The 26,874-nt window shown below is 39.2% G+C and overlaps 1 protein-coding gene across 1 annotated transcript in view; it reads left to right on the top strand.

Annotated features, from left to right (window-relative positions):
• The window catches only part of RAPGEF4 (Rap guanine nucleotide exchange factor 4), a 177,437-nt gene that overhangs the window by 90,656 nt on the left and 59,907 nt on the right, over positions 1-26,874 (top strand). Inside the window, exons 7-9 of the mRNA XM_063318177.1 lie at positions 21,132-21,238; positions 24,548-24,669; positions 26,371-26,557. Of these exons, the coding sequence (XP_063174247.1) occupies positions 21,132-21,238; positions 24,548-24,669; positions 26,371-26,557 (416 nt within the window). The remainder of the gene's footprint in view (positions 1-21,131; positions 21,239-24,547; positions 24,670-26,370; positions 26,558-26,874) is intronic.

The following is a 26,874-nucleotide window of genomic DNA, read 5'->3' as shown; positions in this document are numbered from 1 at the left end:
TTTAGGCACAAGATAATCAAGTGAGAATAACTGTTCCATTAAATAGAAATACACACACAAACTTTTTTTTTCATATTCATATCCACCGTTTCCTGCCTCTTCCATTTCCTTAGACAGACTGATCTTTTCAATACATCTTTTAAATCTTTAATATCTTTACAGGCATTGTTGCATCTCCTTGCTTTTCCTTTTCTCTTACAATATAGTACTTCCTGCCCTATTCTCATCCTGCATGAAAATAAACACTTTTGGGTGGAGTTAACATGTAATACTTTGATAGCAATTTCCACTGTTGTGAGTAACTGAGGAAAAAAGGTCAGGGCCCTCAAATATTTCTTTAAACCCAGGATGGAAGGTCCTTTGGGAAAATTTGAGAAAGCTGGCTGAGTGACTTTGGGCCAGTCCCTCTCTCTCAGCCCAACCTACCTCACAGGGTTGTTGTTGTGGGGGAAAGAGGAAGAGGAAGGATATTAGGTGTGTTTGCTGCCTTGAGTTATTTATAAAAATAATAAAGGCGGGATTTTAAAAAATCTAAAAAAAATAAAATAAAATGTCCTAAACTTGATCACAGTACAGAGCATGGGAAAAAAAACCCTAAAGCAAGCTTACTTCGGAATAAGTCCTACTGACATCACTGTGTTTTTTCCTAAGTAAATATGCTTAGAATTGCATTCTAAGTATACTTTTTATTACATCCTTTGAGAAAAGGACAACAATGAACTATATTAATTCCTATTCAGTATAAAAAGAAGCTCATGCTTTTCTAGCAGCAACAAGGAGGTTTCTGAAAAATTACTGAATAATTCTAAAAAAAATCAGTGGAGTATGAAACAAATTTTATCTCAAACTATGCTGGCAATAACAAATTTAGATAAGATGACCTTAGATGGGCCTGTTGAAAGGATGAAAGATTATGATGCTATGAATGCCCTGGAGGCAGGATGTTGAGAAACAATTCCATAGCCAGCCAAATATGTCCCTTTTTATCTTTCTCAGCCATGAATTGAAGTGGGGAACTTTAGGTAGATCACTTTCTCTCAAGCATACAAAGCCCCACAGAAATCAGTGAGATTTAGTAATAAAAGATCACATGCAAAAACTGTCTTCTCTCCCTTATAGTCAATTGGCCAGCTGTTCGAATTTTATTGTTGGAAAATACACCATTATCTTCCCTCACACCAGGAGCACAGTGCATTATAGACGGAGCTTTGCTGTGCTGACTGAATGGAATTGGAGTACATCACAGGCCATATTGTTCTGTGCCAGGGGTAACATTAGGGGTGTTTAGCTATCACTGATTTTGCTTCAGTGCTGATTAGAGTTACAATGGCATATTGGAAGCCAGAAATAATTTTCTTTTCAGCTTTTAGATTTGACCTCTTTAAATGCTTGGTATTCTGGGATAGGATCATAAATGGTCAGAGTCTGGGGCTGTGTCACTAGTAAACTGATGGAATATACCAAGTCATATTCTGTAGTATATGGCTTACCAAGTATACAGTATGTAGGTTCCCTTTTCAAGCTGGACCAAGTTGATAGAACAAACCGTTCTTTCTACTCAGGATCAAGATTAAACCGCAAGGCGTGGAACAGTTGGATCCAACTGCATCCGCAGCAGTGGTGGATCTAATCCAGAAGATTGCATGCAAATTTAGCTCAATGAGTCAGTAACGTAATGAGTTCTATGGATGTATTTTAAGTGAGACTAAACATAGAACTAACCATAATGATAGATTTTTAAACAATGATTGAGAAAGTGGTTCTCGAGCAATTGCTTATGTAGCAATTGAAACTGTTTAAGAATTCCTAAAGTCACCTCTGAATGAATATTATATAAATATAAATATATATGTCTCTTCTCTTTCTGTGGTTTTACATACTACTTGACTACCAGAAGGCAATGTACAGCCACTGTTGTCCTTATTGGGATTCATCAGATACACACATTTTCTATACCGGGCAAGTGTTGCATAGCATACCGCATCAGCTATTACATGATTCTGTCATTCCAAAGGAGCCCATTATATTCCTGCAGCCTGCAAGGTCTTTCAGGCTAAGGTAGTCCCTCAGCTTCTATATGGCTCTCAAATCTGCTCCCTTGCTAAGCTCAATTCTATTGAAACTATCCAGAATAAGTTTATTAGAGCCATATTGATGGCACCAAAATGTATTTAAAATGCTATCCTTAGGTGATGATATTCTAGAGGTGACGGACTCGTCCCTGGGGGAGCTCGGGGTGATGACGACCGACAGGAAGCTCTGGCGTGGGCTGGTCCATGAAGTCACGGAGAGTCGGAAGCGACTGAACGAATAAGGAACAACAATCCTTAGGGTAGAAATAGGTATAGTCTCATTGGATGCCAGAGCATGGTTCCTTCTTTTGATCTTCTGGTTAAAGCTAATTATGTTGCCTATAGGTTTAGCCCCATTAATATTTAGAGATCATTTAAAGTCATCTTGGCTAAAAAAAGCCTTAGACAAAATTAAATTGTTGGGCTTCTCTACGGAAAGTCTGTGCTCATTAGGATATGATAACGCTAGAACCACCCTGAAACAACAAATCTGGGATATAGATCTACAAACAAATTTAAGTAAGGTGCTACACCCCAATATCCATCAGTCGCTTCCGGAAGGGTTCATTCCAGCTTCTTATCTATCATCTATCATAATTTTGAAGTTTCATAAAGCTTTCACTTTAGCCAGGCTGGACTCATAGCCCTCACCAGTCCTTTTCAGATGTTTTAAGGGTACTCCCATGCACCTTCAGCTATGTCCATCTGGAGACGGTTCAGTAGAAACCCAAAGCCATATGCCATTATATTATTCCCTATATAAGGACTCTAGACAGAGCCTTATATATCCATTACTGAATAAATTTCCAGGTAGGGAGAGTGACTTCTACCTAATGCTACTTCTTTCAGATAAGGACCCAAAAATATCCTCCCAGGTTGCCCAGTTTTGTGCTACCATCTGCACAATACGCCGCACCATCACTTAGATTTGAAATTTTTAACATAGTATTTTATTTTAATTCATTTAGTATTTTTATTTTAAACAAATTTTGGATCATAGTATATTGATCGCTTTTGTTTTTATGTACATATATGTATTAATGTAAGATTGTTATTATGTATAGTTTTATTGTGTCTGGCCTTAGGGCTGTAATAAACGTGATTGATTGATTGATTGATACAGACATTACGTTTAGTAGAAGATCTGATGTGGTTTATCTATCATCAGGAATTGAACACTTGCCCCTTATACAGTGCATTTTATATATACATATATGTGCATTATACAGTGAGTCTAGCTTTATGAGCTATGACAGCCCTGGTTGCCACCTTTTCAGGAAGGGAGATATGTGGACAATCTATGGGTGGTATACTCCCTAGCAACACTGTCTTTCTAATCTAAGAGCTCAGATCAGGAGGGTGTATACCAATCACCAATTGCCCTCTTCTCTTTCTGTGACAATTACCTGGAAGGTGTGCCATATCATTTTCAGGCAAAATAATGATTATTTTTTAGCCCATTCTTCCCTCATCCGGCAGGCCCCATATATATATGTATTGGGTTACAACTATCATCAACTTCAGCCAGCAAAGCTAGGTGGAAGTGATCCAAATTGCAATCTAGCACGTCTGGAATTGTAGAAACCTGGAACCACTTAATTTATAATATACAGCATAACCATAGCATCCAGAAAAGGATTTAATCCTAGCACTTTACTAGTATAAATATATATTAGATATTAGAGAGGGTGGTAGAAAAAAATAACAACTTGCAAATTTGACTATAGCTAGTGGGGACAAAAAGGAAGTCTTGGGTTTGGTTTGGTATCTTTCCACGTCAGCGTCAAAAAGAATTTTATTACTTTCCAAAATGGATGCTTTTTTATAGGCTAGCTTATCACAATGCATCAGGATGCACTTGCAAATAAGTATTAGAAAAATAACAGGGTGGAAAAAAGGTCCAGCATACTGTCTCTCAGGAATGCAGGAAACAGTATTTTACAAATATTTATAGGTTAGACTACATTACTTCTTTGAGCAAGCAGTTTTTTTCCTGTATATCAGAAGAAACTCGTTTTGGTTTGTCTCTTTCTTAATTCCACTGTTTTCAGAGACAAGGCTATGAGAGTTATTTTTAAAAGCCCACAATGGTTTGCTGATTTCCGCTTTGCATATTGGCAGGCCCGTAAACAGAAGGATCTAGCCAAGTTTCAGTCCTGGATTTTTCCAATGAGTCAAGAGTTCCTCCAACTGAATGTAAGGAAACTAATAGTACTCTACATCCTGATACCATCCAGATATGGTACATAGGTGATGTTGTTAATAGCACATTCTTTGTCAGCCTTTCAAAGAAGATAAATTGAAAGAGATGAATAATTCTTAGATTATATCACTTTATAAAGAATAGCTGTGTTTTCATGGAAGAGAACTGTGCTGTTGGGCATGTTCCTTTGGCTTCCATTTAGCTCTTCCATTTGGCTGGACAAACCAGAGATTGTTTGGAGAATCTTCCACATCTTGAACTCTGACTTGTTCCTTTCCAACAAACCAAATTTTGGAAACCAGAGGTTGATCTTGGGTTACAGCTACTGACTTGCTCAGGAGTTTAAAAGCCAGAGTGCAGGATTCAGATGATGCTATGCAAACGATTACTGTTTTGCTTAGTCCAGAAGTCAAGCAAGAGAGAAAAGACTGTGTGCTTCAATAAGTCAAGGTTCACCTGATCCTAGCTCAGTATTTCAAGGGAGCACAGTCATTATTTCGTATGGAGACTCTCGAGGAGTCATATCGTGTGCTTTGTTTATCTCTTATGGCTACATGATAGAACTGAGCATTGGCAGCCACAAGAGCCTACTGCAGGCTCCATCCTTTGTGTAAGTGCATGTGATATCACGACACAAGTACAGAAAAGGTGAGCCTTGTGTTGCGATGGTCCAATGTTGTTTTCATCACCCTTTCCCTTGTTTCCCATGGACATCAGTGAACTGTGGATGAACAGGAACTGAGCTGTGCTTTTTCTCTCTGCATATCTCTATCACATATCAAACAGACCTTTTGCATCCCCCCCTGGGAAAAGATACCCCTCCATGATAAAAGTAACAGAAAAGGTCTGTTTTAGTCATCACGTGCATTAAGTCCTGCCATCTTTGCTACATCCATAGCTGCTCATTGCCAATAAGAAGCTGTGTGCTGCACAAACTCTACCTTCAAGGATTCTTCTAGTGCAGCTGATGGAGCAAGCACATTTCAAGGAATGGGTCAGGATCAACCTGCAGGGTATGGTAAAAAAGTCAAGATGGCAGCAGTGATGGAGCAGTTGAATTTCTGCCTCTTCTTTATGTGTGTCACTTGTGCGATGTACATAAAAATAGGCAATGTGAGCTTTGATCACACTGTCGAGGCCGCCATCTTGACAGAGTCAGTTGGTGTCTGGCAGCACCCAAACTGAAATAAATAAATAAAGTGCACATCTTGAACACATGGACCTCGCAGTTAGTATAATGTGTAAATTTCCCTCTGATAGGAATTTAAAGACCCTTTTAATCCAAACCACTACAAGTGTATTGGTCCTTTCCACTTTTCAAGTCACTTGATGTATATCAGCTGAAGAAAACTCTGTTGGTTGGATGGCTCATATAAGTGTAGAGATAAGTGATATTTGTTTCTGTCAGCTATTATTAATATTAGATTTTATTTACCGTATATCTGAAGAAAATTGCTGTATCCCATGGGGGACCAATTCAGAAATGTAAGTGGTATATCTTTTAGTAGTGGTTTCCATTTTTATTTTTTTGTGATTCTTCTAGATTTCATTTATGTAAGTGCTGATTACACATATATTTTGTGCATAACTTGGTTTGACCTAGCTTTAGTTTCCTGGGGGTTTGTTCGTTGGCTTGTGTTTTGCTGCATTATTTGATCACGTATCAATAAAATGAATCTGCCTTAAAACATTAGAAATCCCTTGGGTGCCTGGGCCTGAATCACATTGTATGAAGAAGAATAAAAGAGCATGACACTTGGAGGAGCAGTGAGTGGAAGAGTGTGTGCCAGACAGATTGCTGATAGCTTTATCTTGATGTTATGTTGAGATCATCGCTTTGTCAGTTCGCTTATGTAAGTTGAAGTACTGTTTCAGCCGGTCTTATACAAGGTGTTATGTAACTGCGTGTGTGAAAAGCCTGTTCTATCAGCAACCATCATGTCCTTTTACTCTCTTTCTAAGAAGGTCAGATCATTGGAAAATTACTGTGAGTAATCTCTAGTTTTAGCTCGCACCCAGCATTTTCCCAGTCCATCTCTGTATCCAGACCAGAGCATGCACACACACCACTCAGTTCAGCTAGCAAAAATACAGCTTGAGGTTTGTTTGTTTGTTTACTAGTAAACAAACAGAAAACCTACCTGTGTGGTAGTTAAAAGTTGACTCTGACTTGATGGCACATAATCAAACATTAAAAAAAAAGCAAAACAGGATAAAAGGCAGACGAAAGCAGGAAGAGAGGAAGACATGAATAGTGGATGACAGTTTACATTATTTATACAGGTAGTCCTTGCTTACCAACCACAATTGGGACCAGCAACTCCATCACTAAGCACTGCAGTCGCTAAGTGGAAAACCACATGACTATGACAGGCCTACAACCTCACTTACACTTTGGCCATTAAGTGAAATATCACATGACCACTTCTGCCTTCTCTATTAGCTCTGTTTGTCGCAAGCTAATTGTGAAGCACACAAATGGCAATCACGTGACCATGGGACACTGCGACAGTTGTAAACACACACTGGTTGCAAAGCACTCAAATGGTGATCTTGTGAGTGTGGGATGCTGCCACTGTTATAAATGTGAGGATTGGTCACAAAGCTTTTTTTTTTTTAAACACCATCTTAACTTTGAATGCTTGCTAAATGAGGCTTTCGGTAAGCGAGGACTGCCTGTGTAACTCTATGTATAAAAAGAAAGGCAGTTTGGTGTAGAGGTTAAAGGCATCAGGCTAGAAGCTGGGAGACTGTGAATTCTAGTTCTTCCTTAGGCATGGAAACCAGCTGGGTGACTTTGGCCAGGCAGTTTCTCTTAGCCAGAGAAAGGAAGGAAGCCAGACAATCCACTTCCAACAGTGTTGCCAAGGAAATTGCATGGACTTGTCCAGGCAGCTGCCAGGAGTCAAGGCCAACTTGGAGGCACCAAAAACAAAACAAAACCAAACAAACAAACAAAAAACACAGACCTTTTCAGAGCCACTGAAACAATACTGTGGGTAATTAGCATGGACAGTACCAAAGGGAATGGCCTTTGGTTGTTCCATCCTTAACCCTTTTAAGTTCATAACAATAGTCCTTGATTTACAACAATTTGTTCAGCGACCATTTGAAGTTATGCTGGTGCTGAAAAAATTGACTTATGACTGGTCCCCTAAGTTACGGCCATTGCAGCCCCCCCCCCCCACGGTCACGTGATAAAAATTCATGTGCTTTGCAGCCCACCCACACTTTAGACCACAGGTGTGCTTCAACTCCCCCACCCACCTATCTCCCCCCATCTCTGCTTTTTTGGCCATCCTGCACCCTGCCTTGTGGGGCAGCAAGCAGCCGCAGAACCGTGCAGCTCTGGGGCTGCATACTATGCTGTGGTTCAGGGGCTTCTTGGCATGCCACAGCTCTGGGGTTGCAAGAAGCCCTTGAGTCGCAGCACAGCATGAAGCCACCCCTGGAAGCCTTGGCTGCCCCAGCCCAGTCCCAGCCTCAGCTGCCCTTGCCACCCTGCTGCCCTGCACTCCACTGCCCCAGCTGACCTTCACTGTCTTCTTGCTCCCGCTGCTGACAAGGTGTGCCTGGCCTGGCCCTTTGCGCCAAGAAGCCCCTTTGTGCTGTGCTGCTGGGCCAAGCTGGGGCTGGGCCTCACACTGTGCTGTGGCTCTGGGGCTTTGCAGGAGGAAAGGGAGCTGCAGAGCGCACACCAGAAGTGTCCGCAGACTCTCCAGAAGCATTTCTGGTACACGCTTTGCCGCTCACGTTGGAAGCTGCTGGCCATTCGTGAGGCTTTCTCCTTCCTCCTGCAAAGCCTGAGGTATTCGGTTATTCGTGGTGGCTGTTTTATGTTGTGCTATGTTATTTATGTTTTTAATCATTGGTTGTGTTTTTATTTGGTTTTTATTCGGTTTTAATTGTTAGCCACCCAGAGTCATTTGTATGAGATGGGTGGCCATATAAATTTATTAAATAAATAATAAATAAACATGGTATCCTGTGGTTTAGGAGTGAAGATAGTTCCCAGTATCTCCCCTTGAGAATTATGATTAGTTTACAAGAGGAATCGCAATCAGATCCAACTCTAAGGTTTGGATGGGTTTCGGTGAAAGAGTCCCTGTTCCACCCCTCAATTATGAACTTATGTGGTAGCAGTAGTACCCAGTGCAGAATTGCTATGAAATATTGGGGGAAAATCCTGGGTTGACACCAGAAAATGGTTGCTATGAAGCTCATAGCTGCCCAAGGATGCCGGGCACTCTCTTTCTCCCTCAAATACTGTACGTAGTATGGATGCTTTCCCCATCTTAAGTTTTGAAACAAATTTTGTATCATTTCAAAAGCCTACCAAATTTATTTGACCAGAGACCATACCTTGGCAAAATAAATACCTCAGATACTAAAAGAAATGAAAATGTTTGCAAAGCATTTTTAGGTCTTTCAGAAATAATGTCCTGTCTCAGGACACGTTCTCTGAATTACTACTTTCTGATTAGAGATGTTGCAAGCTTGACTCCAGTCTGAAACCTTGGAAAATATGAATTTGTGGAGTCCTTGATGCTCTCTGAGCTTGGTTGTTTGCTTGCAGATGTTTCATTACCCGACTAGGCAGCAACTTCAGTCCTAGAAGGAGGTGGGGTTCTAGCAGTGAAGATGTTGCCTAGTCAGGCAATGAAATGTTTGCAAGCAAACAACCAAACTCAGAGAGCATCAAGGACTCCACAGTTCAACCCTGAGCTACAAATATTCTCTTCCATTGGTAAATATGAGTTTGTGCTGCTCTAGGGGATGGAATGTTTTCTGTATATAGTCCTTCGAGCCTGAGATGATTTTACCAGCAGAATCCTGAACCAGAAAGCAAGTGGCTGGCAGCATTGTAGTAACTACAATCCCAGACTTTTCTGCTTCTACTTGTGAATGTTCCCTGCATTTTTGTGGCTTTCCAGCCTCTAATGTCCATCTATGGTGTAAAAAAGCTTTACCTGCTTTCTAATACAGGAGCTTTACTTGTGAATCTGATTGAAATGACCGGAATATTATGCCCACTTATCCAAAGGAGGCAACTGAGCATTTGTTCAGCATCTCAAGAATTTGTTCAGATTCTACCTAGGGATATTGAAGAAAAGAAGAGAGCTGACCCTGCTAGCAAAATAACTTTGATGATTTGTTCTTAATCTTTTGCCCAGCAAGCATCTATTGCCAGAGATGCTCAACAGGCCAGCTCTACTCTAACCTCTAGAAAATTGGCAAGAACTGTTTTATTCCAGGAAAGGCTGCAGAAATAGACAAAGCTAACATTGATTCAAGAGTTTGTTTGTTGTTACACCATCCATGTATGTTTCTTAACATTTAAAGCTTTTGCATTTTATTTTAGTTGCTGTTCTTGTTAGTGTAATGCTATGAACTACCTCCAAGAACCAGGAAATCAGTGTCTCCCCACACCCCAATCATTTATAAAAAAAATTTACAACAGTAAAAGCATAGGTTTTCTTGCCTTATTCAACCAAAGAGGGAATCTGAAAGAAATTCCAAGAGAGAATCATTCTTCTGTAATATGGAAAACAGGCCCATATTTTGTAAATTCTCTATTACTCATTTTCTAAAAATATAATTGTATTAAGAATTTTAATTACAATAGTAGAACCTACTACAAACTAAACTTAGAGAAAGTGAAGAGAAGAGAAAAAAAGAAAGAAGAAAAAGTGCAGGAAAAAAAGAAACAGAAAGAAGAAAAAGAAAAGAGAGAATGTAGTAAAGAAAAAGAAAAGAAATATATAAAGAAGTTACTTCCAACTTTCATCACCGCAGTATAAACAAATTTAATAACTCTTCAGCCCCTATAGGTTAAACAGATACTGTATCTCTTCATCCCATATCCCATCCCTTATCTACAAGCAAATCTATAAAGCATCAACTTTTCAATCCTGTGTCAGCAAAAAGTCCATAAAGGGTTGTCAGCACATTGAAACAAAAAAGTCTTATTTTAACCTTGATCAAATAAGCCAACTTCATATTCCTTCCTTTTATTTCTAACAGTCTTAATCTTTACTTCAATTAAGTATTGTCATAGGATTTGATTTCTCTTCAATTCTTCTTTCTCCTATCTCACAAATTTCTTCAAGGCTTTAACAAGCTTCTTTTGTAGATCCAATATGGAAACATTTTCCAGATTTATCATTTGTATTTCCCTTTTAATTTTTAAAACTTCAGTCAATTTCTTTTGTATATCCAGTAAAGTGTCCTTTTCCAAATCATTATCTTGGCCTGTCATTTGTAGCTCCACATTCTGTTTCTCTATTTTATCAGATAAAATTTGTTCCACATCTGTCATTCCTTCATTAATACCTTTTAGACATCGTCTATCCATAGAAGCAGACATCATTATTGACAGTGTTGATATTGTAGTTACTAATTTCTGGCTGTATTCTTCAAAGATCTCCTTTAATATTTCCAATGCTATAACGTTTTGTATCATTCTGTAAGTCCCAGTATTAATTGACATCAGGATTGTATTTTTTTTTCTTCTGCTTAGAAACTTTAGTCCCCTCTAGTGTCCAGTTTCTAAAATCTTCCCTTACCTTTTGTTATGACTTGCAGTTGCCTGGATAACCAAAATAAGTCTGATTCACCAAAGAAGTGATTTATTTTTTATAGTTAATTCCAAAATCTTATAGTAAAAGTCAATATTCCAAATTTATCTAGACCCTTAATCCATTTATAACTTTCTTAAACCAAAATCATATTTAGCTTTTTGCTGTTTGTTTCAAATTCTGAAAGATCTTAAGCTTGTAATTAATTTTCCTTGAGCTGAAGATAAACTCATGCAATGAAGACTTTTCAAACCTGTCATTCTGAAGGTCTCTAATAGCTTTAGAATAGTTAATAGTCAAGTTCCGAAAGTGATTAGAAAGTGAGGTTTGTGAACTTAGTGTCCTTTAAAAGGCTCTGCTGCGGTTTGTGAGCAAGATGGATTATTCTGTTGAATCCCAGTGCTCAAACCCATGGGAAACTGCTGTCCTGCTGTCTCTTTGCAAGAAGCAGCCATCCAGAACACTTATGGGAGACCTCCCATCCTCTCCTTCTCTGGAGAGGTTCCAAGGGACCGGTCTACTCACTGGTTCCTTGGTCTTTGCCTTACTCGTCAGCTCTGCTTTTTGCAGAGCTGCCTTCACTTTGCCCTAACTCCCCCAGAAGCCTCTATTACTCATTTTTGAAGTGTGACATGCCATGTTTTTAGAAATCTGATTTGCAGAACAAGATAAATCAAAACAGGAATAGCAATTTAGAATGAATTGTACACACATTTTCCTTTTGAGAGGACTAGGATGTTTATTATGTGGTGACTTCTACTAATTACAAGAGACAGAGTACAAGACCCACAAAAAATATCCCATCGGATGGGTTACAGGATCACATTAAGTGTGATTTTAAAAAAAGGGTCTTGTCCTTTTGCTCCCAGGTCATTTGTTCTGTGTGGTTCTGTCATAATCCGTACTCACGCTCTGCTAGTTTTTGCAATTGGACATTTTCAGTGTGAGGAATTAATTACAGTAAGATGTAAGTTTTTTTTTTTCAGTGTTCAGTTCTTCACTTGATCAATGCATTTGTCACCTATATTTGAAACAGAAAAATTAATGCCCCTGAATCTTATAATGATTCAGTTTTGGCAAAAAAACTGAAAAAATATTTTTTAAAAAAATGTAGATTTGTTGTATTATAGGCGTTGTGGATACCTGTCCTTCAAATAGTTCTAGACATTGGTGCTACAGAATCAAAACATAAAATAAAGCTAATGGAATAATCAGTAAAAACATAGAACAACTGTGGAAGCCCTTCTTAATGTAGAAAAGAGAATGATGGTGCCAATGATGTCAGAATTTAAAGAGAAAGGAATGGATAAAGATAAAACGATTTACTGTCTGCCTGACATTTATTCTGAACAGATGTTTTATATCATTGTGGTTTAGTTTACGCATTTTGACTGGAAGGATTTTCGAGTCAAGAACAATTTAGGATTGCTATTCCTCAGCTGTAAAAATTACATTTCCAAGGCCCCTGTAGAGAATTACCCCATTATTTCGATGGTAGTATAAAAATGTTGAATGATTAATCTTGAATGATTATGTAAGGACATATGATTTAATACTTAAAAAAAATCAGAAGCAAGTTTGATGGAGTTCAATGAAACTTACTCTATTACACAATTGTTCTCTTAAGTTGCCTAATATCCTGTTGTTAAGCAAGTTACTTGTATCTAAAGCCCATGGAGGTGGTTTAGGGTTGGAGGGTCTTTTTTTTTTTTTTACACTTCTGGGTTGAGTGGTTAGACTGCTTATCAGCTTATCAGGCTACCAGTTTAAATATAAAGAAAGGATGAATAATCTTCTTGGGACAAGAAACTTGTTCTAGGTAGTTGTCCCATATGCCCATGTAAAGATTTACAACTTAACTACATTTTTGGTGGGAAGCCTGGTATGACCTTAGCAAGTAGCCTATTTAGGTATTCTCTAAAATTCTCCCAAATATCCATTAACTTCTTTTTTTTTTTTGAACTGCCTCTATTGCATGATGATCTCTTGGGGAATAAAAGTCAGAAAGAGCCACTCTGCTTTCCTCCTGTCCCATACAGGTCAATGGAATTTGTTGTTTATTCGTTTAGTCGCTTCCGACTCTTCGTGACTTCATGGACCAGCCCACGCCAGAGCTTCCTGTCGGTCGTCAACACCCCCAGCTCCCCCAGGGATGAGTCCGTCACCTCTAGAATATCATCCAACCATCTTGCCCTTGGTCGGCCCCTCTTCCTTTTGCCTTCCACTCTCCCTAGCATCAGCATCTTCTCCAGGGTGTCCTGTCTTCTCATTATGTGGCCAAAGTATTTCAGTTTTGCCTTTAATATCATTCCCTCAAGTGAGCAGTCTGGCTTTATTTCCTGGAGGATGGACTGGTTGGATCTTCTTGCAGTCCAAGGCACTCTCAGAATTTTCCTCCAACACCACAGTTCAAAAGCATCGATCTTCCTTCGCTCAGCCTTCCTTATGGTCCAGCTCTCGCAGCCATATGTTACTACAGGGAACACCATTGCTTTAACTATGCGGACCTTTGTTGTCAGTGTGATGTCTCTGCTCTTCACTATTTTATCGAGATTTGTCATTGCTCTTCTTCCAAGGATTAAGCGTCTTCTGATTTCCTGACTGCAGTCAGCATCTGCAGTAATCTTTGCACCTAGGAATACAAAGTCTTTCACTGCTTCTACATTTTCTCCCTCTATTTGCCAGTTATCAATCAAGCTGGTTGCCATAATCTTGGTTTTTTTGAGGTTTAGCTGCAAACCAGCTTTTGCACTTTCTTCTTTCACCTTCATCATAAGGCTCCTCAGTTCCTCTTCACTTTCAGCCATCAAAGTGGTATCATCTGCATATCTGAGATTGTTAATGTTTCTTCCAGAGATTTTAACTCCAGCCTTGGATTCCTCAAGGCCAGCTTGTCGCATGATGTGTTCTGCATACAAGTTGAAAAGGTAGGGTGAGAGTATACAGCCCTGCCGTACTCCTTTCCCAATCTTAAACCAGTCTGTTGTTCCGTGGTCTGTTCTTACTGTTGCTACTTGGTCGTTATACAGATTCTTCAGGAGGCATACAAGATGACTTGGTATCCCCATACCACTAAGAACTTGCCACAATTTGTTATGGCCCACACAGTCAAAGGCTTTAGAATAGTCAATAAAACAGAAATAGATGTTTTTCTGAAACTCCCTGGCTTTTTCCATTATCCAGCGGATATTGGCAATTTGGTCTCTAGTTCCTCTGCCTTTTCTAAACCCAGCTTGTACATCTGGCAATTCTCGCTCCATGAACTGCTGAAGTCTACCTTGCAGGATCTTGAGCATTACCTTACTGGCATGTGAAATGAGTGCCACTGTTCGATAGTTTGAACATTCTTTAGTGTTTCCCTTTTTTGGTATGGGGATATAAGTTGATTTTTTCCAGTCTGATGGCCATTCTTGTGTTTTCCAAATTTGCTGGCATATAGCATGCATTACCTTGACAGCATCATCTTGCAAGATTTTGAACAGTTCAGCTGGGATGCCGTCGTCTCCTGTTGCCTTGTTATTAGCAATGCTTCTTAAGGCCCACTCAACCTCACTCTTCAGGATGTCTGGCTCTAGCTCACCGACCACACCGTCAAAGCTATCCCCGATATTGTTATCCTTCCTATACAGGTTTTCTGTATATTCTTGCCACCTTTTCTTGATCTCTTCTTCTTCTGTTAGGTCCTTGCCATCTTTGTTTTTGATCATACCCATTTTTGCCTGGAATTTACCTCCAATGTTTCTAATTTTCTGGAAGAGGTCTCTTGTCCTTCCTATTCTATTGTCTTCTTCCACTTCCGCGCATTGCTTGTTTAAAAATAATTCCTTATCTCTTCTGGCTAACCTCTGGAATTTTGCATTTAATTGGGCATATCTCCCCCTATCACTGTTGCCTTTTGCTTTCCTTCTTTCTTGGGCTACTTCTAGTGTCTCAGCAGACAGCCATTTTGCCTTCTTGGTTTTCTCTTTCTTTGGGATGTATTTTGTTGCCGCCTCCTGAACAATGCTGCCAACTTCTGTCCAGAGTTCTTCCGGGACCCTATCTACTAAGTCCAGTCCCTTAAATCTATTCTTCACCTCTACTGCATATTCCTTAGGAATATTAGTGAGCTCATATCTAGCTGATCTGTGGGTCTTCCCTAATCTCTTTAGTCTGATCCTAAATTGTGCAAGAAGAAGTTCGTGATCTGAACTACAGTCAGCTCCAGGCCTTGTTTTTACCGACTGTACAGATGTCCGCCACCTTTGGCTGCAAAGGATGTAATCAATCTGATTTCGGTGTTGTCCATCTGGTGAAGTCCATGTATAAAGCCGTCTCTTAGGTTGTTGGAAGAGAGTGTTTGTTATGCAGAGTGAATTGTCTTGGCAAAATTCTATCAGCCTGTGTCCTGCTTCGTTTTGTTCTCCCAGGCCATACTTACCTGTAATTCGAGGTGTCATTTGACTGCCCACCTTAGCATTCCAGTCTCCTGTGATGAAAATAACATCTCTTTTAGGCGTGTTGTCCAGTAGGTGCTGCAGATCCTCATAGAACTGCTCTACTTCAGCTTCTTCAGCATTTGTGGTTGGGGCGTATATTTGGATCACTGTGATGTTAGATGGCTTGCCCTGAATTCGAATTGAGATCATTCTGTCGTTTTTTGGGTTGTATCCAAGCACTGCTTTAGCCACTTTACTATTAATTATGAAGGCTACTCCATTTCTTCTGTGGTCCTCTTGTCCGCAGTAGTAGATCTGGTGGTCATTTGATGTGAAGTGGCCCATTCCAGTCCATTTCAGTTCACTGACGCCCAGAATGTCTATCTTTAATCTTGACATCTCACCAATAACCACATCCAATTTGCCCTGGCTCATAGATCTTACATTCCAGGTTCCGATGGTGTGTTGATCCTTAGAACATCGGATTTGCCATTCACCACCAGCACCGTCGGCCACTAGCCATCCTTTCGGCTTTGAGCTAGCTGCGTCATCACGTCTGGGGCTAGTTGAGCTCATCCTCTGTTCCTCCCCAGTAGCATTTTGACCATCTTCCGACCTGGGGGTCTCATCTTCCGATGGTATACCGACATATCTCTGGTTGTACTGATCCATTTAGTTTTCATGGCAAGAATACTGAGGTGGGTTGCCATTACCTTCCCCAGGGATCGCATTTAGTCTGACCTCTCTGTCATGACCTTCCCGTCTTGGGTGGCCCTTCACGGTTTAGCTCATGGCATCATTGAGGTGCTCAAGCTCCAGCACCACGACAAGGTAACGATCCTTTGCTGAAGGGTCAATGGAATAGCAACCTCAAAATCAAATGCAACCCCCAAAGACCTTTATTTCTCTTTTCTTTCTTAAAAAGAGAGAGAGAGAGAAAGAGAAAATGAGAGTGCCTGCTGAGTCACTTTAGGAAGTCTGTTGCACGGAATGAGCAGGACATCAGAAACAGCTCTCTGAACCAAGCACATTATTTTGTGTGTGACTGTGGGAAAGACATTTTCACTTCAGTTTCTCCTCCTATCTTGATTTTCTAAGATCAAAATTATTTAAATGGAGGTGCTTTATTCCAGCCAAAGGGGTTGCCAATTCACCCCTTTTACTTAGATTAAAACATTTCTGGCGAGCAATTTCTTTCTTCCAACTGAGAATGACCATGGCAATGGCAGCCTTATATTGAACTATACACATGCTCGTTTTGCCTTTTGAAGCACTTTATTCAATTCATGCAAAGCAGTTAAAGCACCCGTTTGGCTGTAGTGGAAGAGCACAAAAATGACAGGAAAATGAGGCATCATTAGTTGCGTTCTGGTTGTTCAGCATGTGTTTGTGTGCAGACCCTATTCTGGTTCACATTCCTTTTCTTTTTCTACTGACATTGGCGGCGATGTGTCATTTGGTAATGGCTTGGTCATCTTGTGTGGAGGGGGATGTGTGTGTTTCAAGAATTATATTTCGAGGGAGCCCACTGCAAAATGCTAAATAATGTGCATTGGACATTGTGCTCTGAGGTACATTGGCTTTAACTATTGCACTATAAAATGTTAAAAAGACATTTTTCAATAGCAGTCTGAATTAACTGAGGTCACTAAAATAGAAATAGTATTTAGTTTACTCTTCTTAAATGAATGCAATGCACTATTTCTGCCTGAGTTCCCAAGGAGGTACCATCCTGGGTATTGCATTAAGGCTGTCATCAATATGTTTGTTTTGCATCCTGTTACTTTGCTAAGCATCATATGTTGGACATCTAACAATAAAATACAGATAAAATAATTAAGGGTGCTTTCATAGGAAGTTTCTACAATTCAAGTGCCCCCATCTTATTCATGAAATTATATTTGTTTTTATTAAACTTGTTATATTGCCAACTATCAGAGCGTTTTGATGGCTTATAATAAAAAAAAGTTATGAACCCTAGCCAGTCCTCTGTTTGTAACCCCATTTTTCTACCCTGTTGTCATGTTTTACCTCAGTAAAACTTCCATTGAGGAAGAAAAACTGGAATTACTGCAATGCATTCTAGAGTGTTAGCATTAAGAGATCACTATCTGTAAACACAAAAATTTATCATTAGGACATAAGATGCTATCAAGTTCAACAGGTTAAAATTCCGCATTAAGTCAGCCAATAATGAAAGCCTGTCTGAATAAAAATGTATTTGCCTGCAGAGGAAGGGCTCCCGAGATGGAGCCTCCAAAAACCTGGGAAAAGCTTGCTAAATGTGCACCTGGATGTGACTGGCTACAGAGATGTCTCCCCCTCGTGGACCTCAAATGTGGTATTTTCAATAGACTGAGACCATATTATATGAGGCGGTAGAAGACAAAGCAATAACCAAAGAAGTTGCTGGAATAAGAGAGCCCTAGCTTTTCTGTACTAGCTCAAGCCAATAATGGAATGCAGCATTCCAAACTACCTTAAATTTTCCAATACTTTTTGTATCTTGAGATCCCTATAGAGCACACTGTATTAAATTATAGGAATGAAGGTAATGCATATATCACCCTGACCAGCTTTGACATCATCTCCTGGAATAGGAATGGTAGATGCAGTAGCCTTTGCTACACAGATGCATTCCAAAGTACTCTTGAAGCCTTGGGACACAGGTTCAGGGCTGAATCCTGGAGGGTACCCTGTCTGTAAACTTGAGTCTTCAAAGGTTATGTCAGCCCATCCAACGTAGGTTCAGTCCTTGTTCCACTGTATGTCTTTTAGCTGACTAGGAAAACCTCTGTCCTCTCTGAATTGTGCTTCAATTCTGAGAGGTCTTTGCCCCCGTCTACTCTATTGCTGTCATCAACCCTGAACACTGCAGAAAACTCTCCATGTACTTTCATGTACAGGTTAAAAAACATGGAAAGCAAGATGGAACTCTGAAGGGAACCACGGGCCCGCAGCCACTGGGGCAAATAAATTCTCTTGCACCATTTTCTGAACTTGCCCTCTTAAAATAATTGAAGCCATTGTAAAGTAGTGTGGTGCTTAGCATTAGACTGGGAGATCCAAATTCAAGTCCCCCCTTGAGGGCAGAGCTCATGGGTGACTTAGGCCATTCACTCATTCTCGGCCCAGTCTACCTCACTATGTCAGATAAACTTAGGGAAGGCAAGGTACCATGTAAGCTCCTTGAACTCTCAGAGAAAGGGTGGAAACTACATGAGTATACAGTATGTACCTCTCACTTTTTAAACAAGTGAATACCTAAAATCAAGTACATTTGAAAAGATGGGAAGGGAATGTAAGTAGGTGTTCTATTGTATCGCTATGCTTATAATTCATGTGAATTGACATCATGCCCCCAGTTGGCTGTAAATGTTTTGTGCCAATTCTGAATAGTGAGATATTCTTTTAAAAAAATATGTGTGGAATGGTATTTAAAATCATCTTTCATTCTGACTTGGAAAAGGAAATTGAGGCTAAAGATATATTAAATAATTGTACATCTAGGAATGAAGGTGAGGACTTTCTGCTTTTCACAAGTGCTTGACTTAGTGATTTCTATTTTACTGAAGTATAAAACAGTTTCTGTTCCACCTATTAATGCATCAAACTTCCCAAGCTATCTAAAAATAGATGAAAACCAGCCAAATTAAAATAAACAAAAGAAATCATTAACGCTGATAAGGTATAATCAGAAATAGAAATGGCAAATGCAACTCTTGTGTTTGCTTTTTAATTGTCTTACGTGTAAAACTCTAGCTTCTGGATATCTTTATACCCAGAGTTATGATCTGGGCGTGGTTTTTCTAGGTTTCATATTCAGAGCAATTATTTCGGTATGGCATTACAAATCAGCCTAATGAAGTTGGATTATTTCAAGAGCTTTCCAGAGCCAAATAGCTTCAAAATTGGATGACTCTGCCAGAAAGGGAGCTGGCTGTGGAAATCATTAAACTGACAAAGGACGGACTATTTATGTATGAGGAGAAGAGAATGATCCGTATATAGTTTTATATGACTGTTGTACTATATGTGCAAAATCGGATGGAGAAGACAGTTCACATCATCTTAAACTCATGATCTGTGCCATGTGAATGGCCAGTTCCAGAATGATTTGCCATTAGTTTAGTTTAATTTTGGTTTTGGTTTTGGTGTGGGAGCATTATCTCATTTTAACTGTCATAAATACTTCCTGATTTTATCTCAACATAGTGCCTAGTTATTCTAGACTGTCAATGCATGTCTTACCACAGGTAAGAATTTGCTTATTATGTTTAAGACTTCCAACTTGTTTAGTTTTAGTAAGTTAATCTGTTTGTTCTTCAAAATGTCCCATCCATGTTTGTGTTCTTCATCACTACTACTTTTGTTTCTTTTACTTTAATTTTATTTTTCAGAATTCTTTCACTGACCATCATGTGCCCCTTAGTTCATCTAAATCCATTTCAGAGGTAATAAGGAATTACATATGCAACAGGCCTAGATAAATTGAATTACTTTATGATGTAATTATCTAATCGGCAGATATTATCAGTGCTAATATAACAAAGATGCTTTGACTGTAAGACTAAGATATTGAAATCATTTATTGTGGTGTAGTCCCTTTGCATTGTTTAAATAGACCATTAAATTGTTTCACCATTGGTTTTACCAAAAACTATGCAATTACAGTATATAAGTGCTGATATGGTATATATGTGCATACAGTATAGGACATGTATGTATTTTATTCTTTTCCTGTAATTTCTATTAATTATTTGGCAAATTGTGTAGATATCATGCTACTTGTATTAGCAATTATCCGTATCTGAAAAGTCATTTCAAATTATGACAGATTGCATATAGAGTACTGTGGTGGCTGTTCTTTTCTGTCTGTTGCATTCCTTGAGAAAGTGAGATTTACTGAGCCTTGTTTTCCTCATAATTACTGAACCCCATGCATTTGTCAGATAGGATTTGATAGTTTTAAAAAGGAGGCAATATTAAAAATGAAAATGCTTTGATTGAAAGTTGGGAACTGTTGGGAACACCTAGATGACCTTGGATGATTTTGGGAAGGCAAGCAGGGTCACTGCTGGTTAATATGTGGATGGGAGACAAATAGGAAATCCCAAGGCTGTAGTCTAGATGGGGAGGTCAAAAAACATCACAGAAGGTGGTGGCAAACCATTCGTGTGTTGCTGCCAAGGAAAATGCATGAACAAGCCGATGAAGTCGCCAGGAAACAAACCTTACTTAAAGGATACTTTGTAGTTTGCATTTTGTATAATCACACAGTTATTGGGTGGGCAGAAAATAATGCCCTGGAACTCCGCTGTATCACATCTCAGAATGCTTAGGGCCACGTTAAACTTCGAATGCGAGTATGGAGCTTCAAACTGTGTTTAAAACCAACTTCCCAAACTTGTCATTCAGCATGTGTTGGACTACAGTTACATCTGGATGGCCCTGATGAAAGCTGCTGTAAAGCAAAAACATAGCTGATCAAAGTGAAAGGATGTCTCTATTCCAGCATTTTACTCTAGTTGGCAGTTCTCAAATTGGCCATCCAGAATGGCTTCATTCACTTGAATATTTATGTTCTTGATGGAAATAGGGAAGTGTAATCGTTTTATGAGTATGCCTGTCTGCAGATTAATATCTGGTATACAGCCATACACTCAGGTTCTATGGAAGTTTTCCAGGCATGCTCCACATGAAAGCTTACACTTGATGGTGATGAAGCTTATACTTCTTATGTCTCTTGGTTTTGTCAAATGTGCAAGGTTTCTTCTATGTAAGAGTGAAAGGGTTGTTTATGTTTTTCAAGAGAGTGTGGAATATAGCTTTACTGCCTTCTGTCTTCCTCTTCTTTCAGGTACCGTCAGAAAAAATCCTCCGAGCTGGAAAGGTGTTACGGAATGCTATCCTCTCTCGTGCTCCTCACATGATAAGAGACCGCAAATACCATCTGAAGACCTACAGGTATCATGAGGGAAATATGAAAGCATATTCATTTTTTGTTTACAGGTATCGTCTTGAGATTTTTAATAATAGTTTTGGGTCCTTTGAGGTTTCCAGATATTGGAATTATTGGGGATACTGTAGACATCTCAAGCACGCTTAAGACAGTTGAAACCTGTGGCTTACAGTACATAAATTCTGGCCTGTTTACAGATTTATGCTACCTGCATCAGTCAGACATCTTGATTCAAACAAGATAGTGGCTGTCTGAAATGCCACCTGTGTATACTTCCTTTAAACCAAATGGGTTATCTTTAAATTGGGCCTTTCTCTTCAAAGTTAGCCTCAAACTACAATTCTAGTCACCAAAGCAGGAAGTCCAGCCAGAATTGTTAATGGCTGGGGATGATGGGATCTAATGTCTAACAGTATGTGGAAGGACACCAGTTCCCCAGTTGTTATTGGGAGCCTTATTTTAACTTGGTGGGCTTGCTTCTGAATAGACATAATGTAGAGTTGCAGGAATACAAATATTCCTTACAGATCGCAATATAAAATACATGCGTTGTATATATTAAACATACAACAGACAATATTTTTTACTGTCTATTGTATATTTCATCAAATATGCATATTTGACATTATTCTTTATGGATCCTGCTGGTGGCAGCAGTCCCTTGGTAAAACGAGTTATTTATGTTTGGCAGAATAAGAAGTTAACATAGATTTATACCTTCTACTAATAGTAGTGTCTTCTAGCTTCCCCAAGGCACTAAAAAACTGAATTAAATATTATTTGGGTTCTTTTTTTCTACTTTCTAGAGTAAATATATTTTAAGAGTTATTAATCGACAGGGTTTTTTAAAACTTAGAATCAAAGTACACAACCTGGACCTTGTTTAATCAACCTACAGTCCTTAGAATTATATCAGAATGGCAGAACAGAACGAAGTGTCATCAAGCACTATTTATTGTATTCTCCATGCCTGCATATTTTTATAAGTTCATACAACATAGAAGACACATTCTTTCTCTAAAATGCTTCCCAAAGAGTTGGAAGCGACTGAACAAATAAACAAAACCATAACCTTTATTTGCTAATTAATGAATGTAACAAAGCTGCTGGACAAATTTCTTCCAGTGTCCTTCCAGGGGATTAGTGAAACTGGCAGAAAGCATTCTATCTTACTTTAATTCTTGGAGGTATGTTTTCATAAATGGAAGTACAGGCTTCTGTTGCCATGTCATTTCAGCAATGTCAACATATTCCTATTCTCTTTGTCTTTCTCAAAATGGTAGATTACATGTGATGAGGCTATTGTCTGAAAAAAAGAGATGATTATATTTGCATTGTTAAGTAAGCTTGTTTTCCCTTTGCATAGCTGTGAATCATGATCCTTTTGAAACTGTGTCAAGTCTGGTTTAAGTAAACAAAATCTCTAGTTTCCTGCAACAATAGAAGTTAACAAATAGAAAAGTTGTTATTCCTTAGAAGTTATATTAACCAGATTTTTATGTAACATTTCTCTGAAGAGAACCTGGAATATTAACAAGATATTCTAATATATTTATACCATATGTCACTGTTATCATTTATGTTTTAGATCAAAAGTACACTGCCCAACCAAGGCCATGTGAAGTTCCCTCACCCAAGTTTTTAATGCAACTCCCTTGAATCTCTCAACAACTTTTAAAAACTTAATTAAATTTAATTAAGTTAAAATTAAAATAAATGCATTTTTTTCTTGGAGGCATCCACTCACTGGTGTCCAGAGCAGGGGGTCCAGGGTGCGGCAAAAAGGCAAGACAGTGGTTGTGGCAGCATGATCTACCCCTTTTGTATCTGCATTGATGTTGCATATATGAACAAAGGGGTGGGCTTCAATTACATTGCTGTGACTTGCCCTTTTTTACCCCCACCCCCAGCTCCCAGCTCCAAAAATCTTTATTTTCAAGAATACACCCTAGCAATAATATAGAATTGACAACAACACTTTTTTCAAATTTCACCACAGAAATGTATGATGAGTCGTGTGATCTACAGACTACAGTGATCATAGATTTGAAAGGGCTGGATTGAAGCTGAGTGCCAGAATCAGGAAATAAATTAAGTACAGGTAGTCCTCACTTACTGACTGCCTCATTCAGCAACTGTTCAAAGTTACAATAGTATTAAGAAACAGCTTTGTACCAATCCTCATATTTTCAACTGTCACCGTGTTCTGTGGTCATGTGGTCACCATTCGCATGCTTCCCAACCAGCTTGCGACAAGCAGAGTTAATGGAGAATGTAAAAGTAAAATTGCAAGTTGCGGTCACGTGATGTTTTGCATGATGACCGCAGTGATTTGCTTGACAACTGAATGGGAGGTAACATCGTAAGCCCATCACAGTCATGTGATTTTTCATTTAGCACCTGTAGCGCTTAGTGACAGAGTTGTGCCAATGGTCCCAATTGTGGTTGCTAAGCAAGGAGCAGACAATTTACAAGATCACAATACACAAAAGTATGAATGATTACTGTTGTGAAAACAGTCCAAATTAATAATATAAAAAAAACACAAGACACTCAAAAAGCCAGGCAATATTTGATTTTAAGGCTATGACTGTTGGATGGACGATAGGAGGACAAAAAGGAGGACATGTCTGACAACCCTATTCTCAGCATGGTTTTGTCTATACAGGTAGTCCTTACCTAATGACCACTTGTTCACAAAAAGCGAGGCAAATTAGTTTCTAGCATCTCCACATACTTATTGTCCATGCATTTGTCTGCTTGTATTTATATATATTTGTCTGACAGTTTAGAAGACATTCTTCTCTATAGACTGCTGTGGGTGGCTGCAAGGGAAGATAAATGTTTAAAACTTGTAGCCACCAGAGTCAGAAACCTCAAAACATTTTGTTTACTATGGTGCAAAATCTGCACGGCAGAGGAAATCATGTCAGGTGGCATGACTTGCAAGCTACATGAAATGTTATGTTCAACAAACCCCACAAGGGCAGCAAAATTGCATAAAGCCGTTTTCCCCAATAGAAAATAAATCACGGTGTTATGCTATGAAACTGGGCTATGTGAAACCCTAACTAGGATCTAGGAAGAGTTGAGTGGCAGGCAGTCACTCTGTTGGGAAAACAGAAGTCTGTAAGTGTAGAGTGAACTCAATTCAAAGTTGGTTTCATCCATTTCTGAGTGGAGACAGCTGCCTGGAACCCTTGAAAGAAAGTCAGGATATAAATCTAACAACAACAGCAACAACAACAAAGTTAACTAAATATTTAGTGCCTGAAACTACTGATTACGATACAGATATTGTTCCTACCTTTCAGACAATGCTGTGTAGGAACAGAACTGGTAGACTGGATAATGCAGCAGAGTTCCTGTGTTCATTTACGGACCCAGGCTGTGGGCATGTGGCAAGTATTGCTGGAGGAAGGTGTTCTCAATCATGGTAAGAGGAATTTAGAATTGTTAAATCCAGGACATATCTTCAGTAGTTCTAACAGAAGACAGTGGAAATCTGTCAAAGTTCATACATTTATTCTTTAAATTATGAAATGCGTGGCTCGTGCATTCCCAGGTTGCTTGAGAGATATAATTATTTCAATCCCCAGAGACATAGTCTCTTCCTAGGGAAATCACTATCAGTGGAGGGCAAGCACATTTAAGGTGAGACCCATAGTGAGGTCCTCAAATCTCATGTTTTTTCCAGTTCCCCTTAGAATTAAAGGAAGGAGGCATGTTGGGAACAAGGTACCTGAGAAAAGTGGTGTATTTTTGTATCTACTTATTTTTACATGTTCATAGCTACTTCGAGTTTTATAACTTTTTGATTTGTGCGTTGCCGAATATGATGGTACCTAGAAACTGCAATGGATGAACAAATGGATGGGTGGGTAACGACTGTTCCAGAACGTTGTCTGAGCCACATTTGGAAGTGATCCAACCTGCTTTTCTTCTCCCAGATAATTTGTGGATTGAAACACAGGGATCAGTTCTCCCCTAGTATAAGTAAATCAAACAGAAATGAATAAATCATCTTGTTTGCTAGTGAAAGAAATCAAAGAAAGATGGAAGGAACAAGAGTGATGATGAGAATTGTGTTGTGTGAATAAAGTCTTCTAAGCAGCGCAGATAACTGGATGATGAGACATTCGCTTTTGCAATTTAATAGATATGCCCCCCTCCCCCAAAAAAAGGATTGGAAGAGCAAGTCCTTCTCTGACTAACAGATAGGGGAATTGTGGTCTCAGTTCTAAAAGTGTTCTTTCTAGAGTTACTGAGCAAGCTCTCTACTTGCGTTTTCAGAAGGGGCCAGATTAGTCCCTCCCTTTCCCATCCCATTTTAACTTGAAAAAGATAAAGCACGAAGTTTCCAAACTGAGGATCCTCTTCTTATCCAGATTTAAAATTTGTAAGATTTTAGGTTGGGGAGGCAATACCATTATTAAGGCTAAGTAACATTTATAAAATTGCTGAAAGCTGTTGAGTCACTCCATTACTTGAGTGGGTTAGAGAAATGGGAGGGAGAGGAAAAGTATATGTAGTATGAGAGCCACTTTTATATCAGATCGTATTGTTAGAGAGCCTTCAGACATGCAAACTGGATTTTAAGAAGTACTGAAAAATGCTAGGCTGCAATTATGGCTCTTCCAAAACTTTCTGTGAAGAAGCAACCCCCCCGTTTGTAAATCCTACTGAAAACTTTTTATAGAAATTTAGTTGGTGTGAATACTGAATATAAAACTAGGATTAAATTAAAAACTGGCCATCCAAACAGCATGCCAGTAATCTACTCATTCCTGAAAATTCTTGCAGTAGAAGAGAGATACTTAAAGCCCAGATGGTAGATATGTGGTGGAGTCAGATACAAGGAAGAGTCATAGATATTTCATGATTGATATCCAACACAAAGTAATGGGCATGTTGTCTGTTAATGTATTGAATCACCAGCACTGACATTCTCTCCTGGCACAGGCAAGCCACTGTTGGCAGAGGTCTATGAGAAGTCCAGCAGACTTCTGGCAACTGGCTGGACCTCCATAAAGAGCCCTGCCGTGCCTGCTGAGAACTGCAGTTCTGTGTCATTTAATGGGGTTGAAGATACAAAGCCTTCCGCCATCAATCTTTTATATCATATTGCTGCTTTCAGTGGATCAAGAGCAATACTTCCAGGACAAATATTTATTTTATCGATTTTTGGATGATGAGCATGAAGATGCCCCAGTGATGCCAACTGAGGAAGAGAAGAAGGAATGTGATGAAGAGTTGCAAGACACCATCCTCCTGCTTGCTCAGATTGGACCAGATGCCCATATGAGGATGATTCTCAGGAAGCCGTAAGATGGTTAATAGATTATTGTTTTTGAGACCCTGATTTAAACTTCCATCTGTATGTGTACTTGGCAGGGCACATGTGATTTCGGTATTTAGCTATAAGAACCAGTGCACAAAAACCTGCTTGAAATGGTAACTCAGATATACTTTCTTTGGTGGAGAAAGTCAAAAGACCTGAACTGCACCTGGCCCTTAGGTATTTTCATGGGCCTGGTTGCCAAAAATCTATAATTTGACTGTACCTCTTAGGATGCCCCATGTTCCTGTGATGAAACCTTCCACTGTACAAAGTGGAAATTTATTTTTTAAGCAGAAAGAT

This window comes from Candoia aspera, chromosome 1 (genome assembly GCF_035149785.1).
Source record: "Candoia aspera isolate rCanAsp1 chromosome 1, rCanAsp1.hap2, whole genome shotgun sequence".
Lineage (NCBI taxonomy): Eukaryota > Metazoa > Chordata > Lepidosauria > Squamata > Boidae > Candoia > Candoia aspera.
Note: the sequence above shows the minus strand (reverse complement) of the source record. Positions and strands in the feature narration are given on the sequence as shown.